Source organism: Anabrus simplex, chromosome 6 (genome assembly GCF_040414725.1).
Source record: "Anabrus simplex isolate iqAnaSimp1 chromosome 6, ASM4041472v1, whole genome shotgun sequence".
Taxonomy (NCBI): domain Eukaryota; kingdom Metazoa; phylum Arthropoda; class Insecta; order Orthoptera; family Tettigoniidae; genus Anabrus; species Anabrus simplex.
Genome location: NC_090270.1, coordinates 133096798 through 133107596, shown reverse-complemented (window position 1 = coordinate 133107596; position 10799 = coordinate 133096798). Strand labels below are relative to the sequence as shown.

At 39.8% G+C, this 10799-nt stretch overlaps 1 protein-coding gene across 2 annotated transcripts; it reads right to left on the bottom strand.

Annotated features, from left to right (window-relative positions):
• Positions 1 to 374: 374 nt before the first annotated feature.
• Positions 375 to 7808, bottom strand: LOC136876192 (actin-5C). Of its 2 annotated transcripts, none has more exons than XM_067149934.2 (5): positions 7655 to 7808; positions 6312 to 6465; positions 5954 to 6193; positions 5700 to 5838; positions 375 to 1540 (listed from the first exon to the last, which is right to left on the bottom strand). In XM_067149934.2, exons 2-5 carry the CDS (start codon positions 6435 to 6437, stop codon positions 915 to 917), a joined length of 1131 nt encoding a protein of 376 aa, XP_067006035.1. In that variant the 5' UTR covers positions 6438 to 6465; positions 7655 to 7808; the 3' UTR covers positions 375 to 914. The 2 variants fall into 2 exon arrangements, with proteins under 2 accessions (XP_067006035.1, XP_067006034.1); XM_067149933.2 differs by lacking the exon at positions 7655 to 7808 and adding an exon at positions 6818 to 6970.
• Between the last annotated feature and the right edge of the window lie 2991 nt (positions 7809 to 10799).

Here is a 10799-nt window from a genome sequence, read left to right as displayed (position 1 = left end):
AGAGTACAACATTAATAAAATCAATATGGTAATTGCATACACAGCAAGCCTTTCCACAAATGGTGCATTCCAATAACTAAATGAACTGGAGCCACAGCCAGTCTTCAGCGTACTTACTAAAGACCAAACAGAACCTGCATGAAATTTTGAGAGCAAGCTATGTACCAGTGCTCCATGTTTGACCAAGTATTAAACCAGTTGCCATTAAATGCTAGTGGTGCATGTTTTAGTTACAAGTAACCAATGGTCCTATGCCGGAAGACTGCCACAAGTCTCAACCCTATGAAATGTGTAAAGTTAAAAATGTAGACAAGTTGCACAAGGATATGAAAAAATTAACAGGAGTAACAAGGTTGAGGAATGAACAAGATGCATTTCAATTTTTTTATGTCTTTATTTTCCCGTTTTTCTAATTTCATAAGTCTTTTTCATGGGATTAAATTAATACTTTGGCCTAGTGCATTTAGTGTTTTCATTGGTAGGTCCTTCCAAGAAGAAAACGAACCATTTTTTGAAAAGGAAATGGTCACAACTTTTTACGTGTGAAAAACGTCTGAAAAATGCCTAACAAAAAGTACACTTTTCAGATACAAAAGTTACCAAATATCTTACATTGTTCGAATTACAATAAGCCTTTTACGCGGAATGATTGAGCACGATTTCTCCGAGTCAAATGCTCCGACAGAAACCCTGGGATACATTGAAGGTGATCTTAAATAGAGAAAAGGCAGACTATTTCCTTGCTTGTAGACAAGAGGAACAAAATCACTTTATACATAATTGTTCATGAATAACACAAACAGTAAAGTCTTTTACGAACCCCCGGTGTTGCTCGGAGGGGGTCTGCCTCGACCTAGAAGTCTCGAACTTCTAGCAAATGGATAATCAAAATAAGGTACGCTGACAACGTCTTTTTAGAAACATTTCCTGTGGACAATAGATGGGCCAGACTCATCGTATTCTTGTTTGGAGATCCACATCTGCTGGAAGGTAGACAGAGAAGCAAGGATAGAACCACCAATCCAAACAGAGTACTTCCTCTCAGGTGGGGCAATAATTTTGATTTTCATTGTTGAAGGAGCCAAAGCAGTGATTTCCTTTTGCATCCTATCAGCAATACCAGGGTACATGGTGGTGCCTCCAGAAAGGACAGTGTTGGCATACAAATCCTTACGGATGTCCACGTCGCACTTCATGATCGAATTGTAGGTGGTTTCGTGGATTCCACAGGCTTCCATACCCAGGAAGGATGGCTGGAACAAGGCTTCGGGACAACGGAACCGCTCGTTGCCAATTGTGATGACTTGTCCATCAGGAAGTTCATACGATTTCTCCAAGGAGCTTGAAGATGCAGCAGTAGCCATTTCCTGCTCAAAGTCGAGAGCCACATAGCACAGCTTTTCCTTGATGTCTCTGACGATTTCTCTCTCTGCTGTGGTGGTGAAACTGTAGCCTCGTTCAGTCAGAATCTTCATAAGGTAATCAGTCAAGTCACGACCAGCCAAGTCCAATCGAAGGATGGCATGAGGAAGAGCATAACCTGCACAAACAAGAAAGTAATATGGTAAACTTCACTATGGATGGTGGTGTCCTTAAAATTCCTAGGAAAGCACAGAGCTTTCAAGAAATCAAAGACTCCCGCAGTAATACAGAAAAGAGTCAATGTCGCTTCCAACAATTTACCAAGTGGGTGGTGATTCCGTACCTAGTGGGCAGACTTAGGAGAGAAAAATCTTATCTATGGGAGAAAAATCTTATCTATGGGAAATGATGCCTGAAGTAGTAGAAAGGTAAGATCCTTTATGCTCATCAGGGTCCCACCAGCCTGCCCCTAAAAACATTCTTGTATGGAAAAATTGAAACAGAGGCTGTGTGAATCAGCTCAATGAGACTACTTCATCTGTCCAATGCCAGGGACCCGCCCACCCCACCCAAAAGGGCACATTTACTTTTATAACCTAATGAAATATTTCACGTGCTATTATTGACCGTTAGCCGGCCAGGTACGAACGAAGCCAATGGCCAATGTGACAAGTCATTCCAGGAATTCCTAACTCGCTTCTTTCGTTACCAACTCGCGCTAAAGTAAACTACAGCAAGAAAAGAATTTAGCAGCTGTAACCTATCTTTGAAAATCCAGGCCAAGCTCTCATGAGAACAGTGGCCCCCTTTGGGGGCTACACTCCCGAGAGGTTCTTTTACTATCGCCATGGATATTGCTCGTACGGCAAGAAGGTTAAATTTAGTGGTTGTAACCGATGGAAATTCCTTAACAGTTGGTAACAGTTCGCAGATCGGAAAGACACTTCTATTGGCAATCCCTCGAACTATAAATACAAGAGCATCACCTGCCCCCGAGCCTCCGTATACAGTGAGCAGAGTTCCTACACTAGGCCTACGCCCCTAACTTCACCCACCAGGAACGAAAGTTTTACATCATGTGAACACAATGAATTTTAATATTCATTTCATCACAAAAAAGGAGTATAATGAAAGTGGGGTATCACTGAGCAACAAAACCTCATCTCATGAGCAAAAGCCTCTAACCAACACAATCACTCCTCCTCGCCTAATGTTCTCTACTAAGCAATGATCGCTCCATTATTCTTAGGAACTAACATTGGGGAGGACAAAAATGCATCTCCTTTTTTAAGCATACTACTTTCCTAACAATAAGTCAATCCAAGGCTTTGCCAACTGATAATGCACAACACATTGAAATGCATTATATATCAGCTTAACCTGTTCTTATGGTCCCAAGACAAGCAGTCACCTAAGAATCCATGCTCTCGAAATACAGATAGACCAGAGTAAACAGTACTGAATAGCGTAGCACTATGATATGCAAAACCTTGATTAAGAGTATACAGAAAGTACAGAAATTAGGAACTATATCTGAAGTAGCAGAGAAGAGATTCACCCTTCAAGCTTGCCACAGTCACACCAACCTCCCAAGTATTCTTATGTAGAAGAATTAAGAAGCATACTATGTACATATTGGAAATGCAACAATTTTTAGCCTTCCTAATGGTTGGAGGGTAAAACTTCCATAAGCAGGTTACACGAACAACATGGCGCAGGTCAGGGGAACGTCTCGATCAGCTGCACAAGGCATCCAACCAATCTTTTAGAGAGGAACTGATGAGAAAGTGGTGCTACGATAGCTGGTGGTGGCGACTGTTACGATTGGTCTGGACTGGTTCTTGCCGTGCAGACGGTTAGGATAACACCTGGACAAGACTGCACCTGAACAACTTTACGTTCAACCTTTTTGTGCAAACGCCACAAGGAACAGAACCTTTAATTAAGACAGCGACTGATTAGAAGGTCGTTCAGTTTAGCTTCGTCGACACTTAAAGACATTTCATGATTACTCAAATTGCATCCACCACAAGCCTTTGCTACATTAAAAATGCGCACTTTTCTTATTTTCACCGAATGTGGTAACCTGTGGCCACTGATCATGCAAACTCGAGCGGGGGAAAAAAAATAAGACTTCTTGACAGCTGATCGTAGCTGGCCAATAGGACTAAAGATAAGCGGCAATGTATTTTCAGGATGTATTTCAATTTTCCTATATAAGGGCAGGATGGTGGGGTTATAGCAAGTATGGAGGAAGAATCTCCCCTCTCTGCTAATCCAGGTATTGTAAAACGTTACTTTCTAATCTTTACTAATGATTAACAATGCCGGCCTGCTCACGGAAGCGCCATCGGCTGGGGTAGCTCGCCATCTGCGATAGAGGCGTCGTTAGGTAAAGCCACGGCTGTCGCCTTGTGAAAATAACTAAACTACAAAGTTTGAAATTATCGTGGTATATAGCTGATAAGACTGATTCACCTGCAAGAGTATGTCAAATATTTGTCCCTTTTTTTTTAAGGGGTCCGGTATGAAGCAGGACGAATGTTTACGCAGTTTTCATAACTAGATCCCCTTCCCAAAGGAACCTCATCAGGAATTGACGATATTAAATGGAATTACTATATACTTCCACGGCCCGTAATACTGTAGACGTTTCGGAAGAAAAGACATCTCTAATTAGGAATGAAAAATGTGAAACATTGTGCCAGCACATGGCCTACAGTTACATCCAATAGTTATGAAGTGAAATTTACAGACTTGTGCTCTCAGGGAATACTTTAAACCAGTATGCATTTTTGCGACTGATAACATGATTCACCCAGACCCTTTTTTTGTTTACCGTGCCTTATTGCCTTGTCAACTCCCACAACCACAGCTGACCAACTGTCTTTTCCTGCTAGTCCCAATTCTAGCAAGCCTAGTTTACAGAAAAGTAACCCTGATTTAGTTGTGCTATGCTGTATTCTTAACCCTCTATACAGACTCTCATATAGTGAAATATTCCATAGAACTCAGATCATTGGGACACATCCCAGATCAAAAGCCTTAGCAAGTGGCTCAATGCTAGGGCAGCCCCAGTTAGGCAATCGCTCACAGCAAATTATGAGTAAGAAAGTAATAGAATTCCCAATGGAAATAGCCAATAGAGATTGTACGTAAAAAGAATTTAGAGGTCTGGCTTAAACCACTGCCTAATAAGGATAAGAATACATTTAAGTTACAAGTCTTATGGGCCAACATGTACACAGTCAAGATCTTTCAATTTCAGTTGAAAAACCTGCAGGTAATGTTAAAATTATAGTCCGTTAGATAAAGAAACCAAGTAAGGATTTGTAGAGGTTTTTAAAATGGAACAAAAATTACCCACATACAGAAGAGCAAGATAAACACCTACTTAAAATAAAACCTAAATGAGAATTTCTGCATTGCGTTCAAAAGGACAGCACATACTCTCAAACAAGAGAGAAAGTTTAACGAAATCAATAGTTTTCAAAGGAACGAAAGTGCCTACGAACAGCTTATCACAAAAGCTCCAAGGACTGGCGTGGTAATCACTGAAGAAAAAAGTTTATATGAAACCTGACATGTTATTCTTGCATCCCACCAACTCCATGACAGTTTTTTTGAGATCGCGGTGCAGGAATTTCGTCCCTCAAGTTTTAACATGCCATTAAATTTAGAAATGCTGCTAACATTCGAGCACCTCCACGTACCACAGGACTGAGACAGGATCGAACCGACACGTTGGGAGTCGGAAGGCCAGCGCCTCAATTGCTAGAGGCATCCAGCCCTGCTACACGAAAGTTGCGAGGTTATTTGAAACTTAATAACTGCAAAGGATTCACTAAAAGCATTCACTAAAGCAAGGAAATTTTATTACTGAAATCCTCTGCAATGAATTTCACCCCCCCGCCCCCCAAGCACATCCAGGAATGATTTTTTCTAAACAGACCCAGAACCAATCATAAAGTACATAAATCATTGAAACTGCTTTTCCATTCTAGTAGTTCCATACTTCCTTGTTTCAACAAGTAGATATTCTTTGGTCCATCAGGACTTGCACGTAGCAACAAAAAACTACAAATAATTAGCCTGATGACAAATTTAAAAATATGCAGTTACAATTTCCTCGCCAGGACTCCTTGACAAATTCTTAGAAGCAAGGGAATCCAAATATACTCAAAGTGAGGAAGATGGCAACTAAATGTGAAGGGCACAACAAAAATGATATCACGCAAAACTGAAGGCATAGTTACAGGCAACAAATTGACAATTTCAAAATAATAAGGCTTAAAGTTCCTATCAAACCTAACATATACACAAGAAGAAAAACTCACCTTCATAGATAGGTACAGTGTGTGAAACTCCGTCACCAGAATCCAGAACAATACCAGTTGTCCTACCAGAGGCATACAGTGACAGCACAGCCTGGATTGCTACGTACATGGCAGGGGTGTTGAAAGTTTCAAACATAATCTGCAAAATATAAAAATGTTCAAGAACACTTCATGGAAATAAAATGGCCATTTTAAAACCCTCAAGAAATTCAGTGGTTGAACAGAATTTTAATCCTATCAGCAGCACAACCTACCTGTGTCATCTTCTCCCTGTTAGCTTTTGGGTTGAGAGGAGCTTCAGTCAACAGAACTGGATGTTCTTCAGGAGCCACTCTGAGTTCATTGTAAAAAGTATGATGCCAGATCTTTTCCATGTCATCCCAGTTTGTGACAATACCATGTTCAATAGGGTATTTCAGGGTAAGAATACCTCTCTTAGATTGAGCCTCGTCACCTACATAGCTGTCTTTCTGGCCCATACCAACCATCACTCCCTATTAAACAAGAATACCAAATTTAATAACAGGTCTCTTCCAAGATGGAAAAATCCTACCATAGAGGAGAAATACCAATGTTACTAACAGCTCGGGGAACAAAAAAAAAACAAGTTACCTGATGCCTTGGTCGACCAACGATTGAAGGAAACACAGCCCTGGGTGCATCATCGCCTGCAAACCCAGCTTTGCACATTCCGGATCCATTGTCGACCACAAGTGCTGCAACTTCCTCGTCACACATGGTTAGTAGTAGTTGAGTATACGAAGTACTGAAAAAGAAAATTGCCAAGATGCAACACAGAGCAGCTCACAACTATAGATTCGCAAATGAACTAACACCAATGTGGACACCTGTAACCAAGACAGCCCACCACAGATTTAGACACCACCCAATATGCAAATTATGTGCCGTCACACTCAAAAGTTCATCTCAATAAGGATATATCCTTGGACACTGGCGAAACCCTCATACCGGTAGCCCCACCCTACAGAATATGTAGGTATCCTCAGAGATTTCACTCGTAGAAAATTAAAAACCAAATGAATGACTACAGTTAGGACGAAAATGATTCACTATTCCGAACGAGAAATGTATGTTAAAAAAATCACTTCTCAACTTACAAGTATAAATTATATACAAGCGCAGGGCACTACACTGCAACTGCACAACGACTGATCTAGCACCAGACTGATTCAAACCAGCTGCTCCCTTAAGAGTAATATACTATGTAATACCATGCCCCTCCCATCCCCACCACAATCCCCTCCCTAAAACTAATAAGGGCATGGGTCTGAGCCAATGGCTGCTTTCTTTACCATATATGGTATTGAGCCAACAGCGTGGAACTCAACGCACCCTACCGGAACCTCACGCCGGGTAAAAACGGTTGAAATAGCAAAGGCAATATAAAATTGTAAGAGTTATGGCTGGGAAATGGAACCTCGCATCACACACTACACGAAAATGTTCCAGCAAAGTTAAACGGATAAGAAATATCACGTGTCCACACTAGTTTAATCCTTTAAAAATTAATAAGCTGTATTAGTAAGAGGTATGAAAATACCGCACCGGACTATTTACTTTAACGAACTTAACCACAACGAACGGAGACAGCCAAGTGGTTGGAGAACTAAATTTAGACTAAAAACCACCTGCTACTTCACAGCAACCTGTTAAAAGTCAACACGGATGTTGTGCGCACTCAATAAGCCGTTAGACGTAATACAAACCTCAGTTTAAATGAACAACAGGGTCAAAGCAGTAACTTATTAACAGGGATAATAAGAAATATGATTTTCAAAATGGATGCCTCAGAGCATAGCAATATGCCGGTTACTTGATGCTGAGAAACTGACAATAAGCTTTATCATGCATTCATAACACTAAAATTTCATAAACAACCCTAATAGGAACTTGAACAATTGCAAACATTTCCCTAACACACAATTTTTCCTTACCTTTCGACAGACGAAACACGTCACACCTCTACACACAACAACAAATTTGCCGCAAGTGAGCGACCCAACAGTTCAGGGAAAGTCTAGTTACAAAATGGACGCGCCCAGGGAAGTTCAGAAACTTCAGATCAAAACTGTTTCACTATATGACCATAAGTAATATGCATATACTTTTTTAAATATATAAAATAATTTTATAAATAATTTTATGTACCTTTAAAGTTATTTTCTTAATTAAATCCTAATAAATGTTATCTATAAATCGCGCCGAGATAGCCTACTCCCCTACCACAATGGACTCGTCCACAGTATCCCCACCAGTGTTCTCGGAATTGTACGTGCCATATATGGGCATAAAACGAATAGAGATTTCTGATTGGACGAAGAGCCGCTACATGGTCTGGTATCTGGTTTGATTCTACACAGCGAAATGCTTTGGATGGAGAAGAGTTCTGAAACTTATGGCAGTTTTATTCCATAATGCTTTGTTTATGAATCATGACGAGACCTTTGAATAGTGCTTACCACAAAGAATAAGTACGCTATCATATCAGTACGAATATCGATTCCCTCCATTTCATTATTCCCGCTCGTTGAACTGTGGCTGTACTTCAGTAAGCGTGCGTTAAATAACATTTTTTTCCAATTCAGGTATACTGCGAACATTCTATAGTTATTAATTTGTCTGAATTTCTGCCATTAGAGATGGAAGATACAGCTCAATATAGGAGAAACGCCGATGTATATTGCATATACTGAAACAGTGTACTGGTACTGAATAGTTTTTTCGTAATACGCTATCGGTACCTTATTTCGAGTCATAATTTCACTTTTACTCCTTTAATTCTATGTCCAAATGTGAACAAAGTGTGTTACAGAGTCCATTTCATAGTTTCCAAGCTTTGTAACAAAAGCCTGCCAAACTTGTGCCAACCTTGCATGAGGAAGGGTTCGTTCCACGTGGAGTTTGACGAGCCGCGAGTTAGCTCACGATTGGAGGGCGTGTCTTAGGGCATGGCCCCAACAATCGATACACGGTTCACTGACAGCCGCATATGTTATAATTAATAAAATCATGGTTTTAAATTAATTTTGCTATATTTCATTGTTCTAGCTCCAAGGTGTATGGGTATCGTACATGTTTATTTACCCGGGTTCGATTCCCCGCTAGTCCAGGATTTTAATCCTGGTGTCTCGTCTCGTTATACACCAATGCAGAGGTATCTAATACGACAGGCAGTGGACTCGGTCAAGAAAGCCAAACAATACGGCTGAGGAAGTCATCACACTGACCACGTGGTACTTCAATAACTACAGGCCATTTGCCGAGGCAGCAGTCGTCTTGTCAGGCCAAGGTTCTAAATTGGTCACAGGATTTTCTTTTTAAGTTTCATTCTTTTTATTATGATGGTGATGATGAAATAATGTAACAGTAATTCAATGTCAAAAAAGAAACAGAATTCAGTAGCTCTATGTAGAATACTGAGAAACATGTAAAGATTAATTGTTAATGATTATGTGGGAGTCTACCAGTCCTATTATAACAGCGCAGATTTGAATCTGCACTCGATGTAAAAACAATAACATTATTATTTGAATTTGCACTCATTTGAACTTTGATTAATTTTTTTGTTCATATAGAATGACGTCTTAATCGTGTGTATTGCCCAGTTTTGACAAATTAACTAACATGTCATACTGAAATCAGATCATTCAAAGTTCTTAAGCGTTATCTTTTCTGCGTTTGAAACACGTATTTGTTTCACAATTTAAGTATAATAAAATGCATTCTTCGCTTCAATTCGTTTAACAGAATGGAACACATTCTATTGTTGTTGTTGTTGTTGTTGTTGTTGTTGTTGTTGTTGTTGTTGTTGTTGTTGTTGTTGTTGTTGTTGTTGTTGTTGTTGTTGTTGTTGTTGTTGTTGTTGTTGTTGTTGTTGTTGTTGTTGTTGTTGTTGTTGTTGTTGTTGTTGTTGTTGTTGTTGTTGTTGTTGTTGTTGTTGTTGTTGTTGTTGTTGTTGTTGTTGTTGTTGTTGTTGTTGTTGTTGTTGTTGTTGTTGTTGTTGTTGTTGTTGTTGTTGTTGTTGTTGTTGTTGTTGTTGTTGTTGTTGTTGTTGTTGTTGTTGTTGTTGTTGTTGTTGTTGTTGTTGTTGTTGTTGTTGTTGTTGTTGTTGTTGTTGTTGTTGTTGTTGTTGTTGTTGTTGTTGTTGTTGTTGTTGTTGTTGTTGTTGTTGTTGTTGTTGTTGATGATGATGATGATGAAATGAACATTGGGGATCATTGTAAGTCTCTGGGTGTTAATATAAGGAAAGATCTTCATTGGGGTAATAACTTAAAAGGGGGTTGTAAATAGAGGGTACCGATCTCTGCACATGGTTATGAGGGTATTTAGGAGTTGTAGTAAGGATGTAAAGGAGAGTGCTTATAAGTCTCTGGTAAGACCCTCAACTAGAGTATGGTTCCAGTGTATGGGACCCTCGCCAGGATTACTTGATTCAAGAACTGGAAAAAATCCAAAGAAAAGCAGCTCGATTTGTTCTGGGTGATTTCCGACAAAAGAGTAGCGTTACAAAAATGTTGCAAAGTTTGGCTGGGAAGAACTGGGAGAAAGGAGACGAGCTGCTCGACTAAGTGGTATGTTCCAAGCTGTCGGCGGAGAAATGGCGTGGAATGACATTAGTAGACGAATAAGTTTGAGTGGCGTCTTTAAAAGTAGGAACTATCACAATATGAAGATAAAGTTGGAATACAAGAGGACAAAATGGGGTAAACATTCATGTATAGGAAGTGTAGTATTGGAATAACTTACCAAGGGAGATGTTCAATATATTTCCAATGCCAAGGCTAAGAAAACAACAGATAGGGAATCTGCCACCTGGGCGACTGCCCTAAATGCAGATCAGTATTGATTGATTGATTGATTGATTGATTGATTGATTGATTGATTGATTGATTGATTGATTGATTGATTGATTGTTATTTGAGTCATCAGTCCTTAGACTGGTTTGATGCAGGTCTCCATGCCACCGTATCCTGTGCTAACCTTTTCATTTCTACATAACTGCTGCATCATACATCTCCTCTAATCTGCCTGTCATATTCATACCTTGGTCTACCCCGCCCGTTCCTACCGCCTACACTT

Bases quoted from the DNA above. Each gene is read 5' to 3' on its own strand.
- LOC136876192 (XM_067149934.2), bottom strand. From the start codon at position 6,437: ATGTGTGACGAGGAAGTTGCAGCACTTGTGGTCGACAATGGATCCGGA. The intron at 5,839-5,953 runs GTAGGTTGTGCT...TATATTTTGCAG, and splicing joins ACAGGGAGAAGATGACACAG to ATTATGTTTGAAACTTTCAA. The intron at 1,541-5,699 runs GTGAGTTTTTCT...TTGTTTGTGCAG, and splicing joins CACTGTACCTATCTATGAAG to GTTATGCTCTTCCTCATGCC.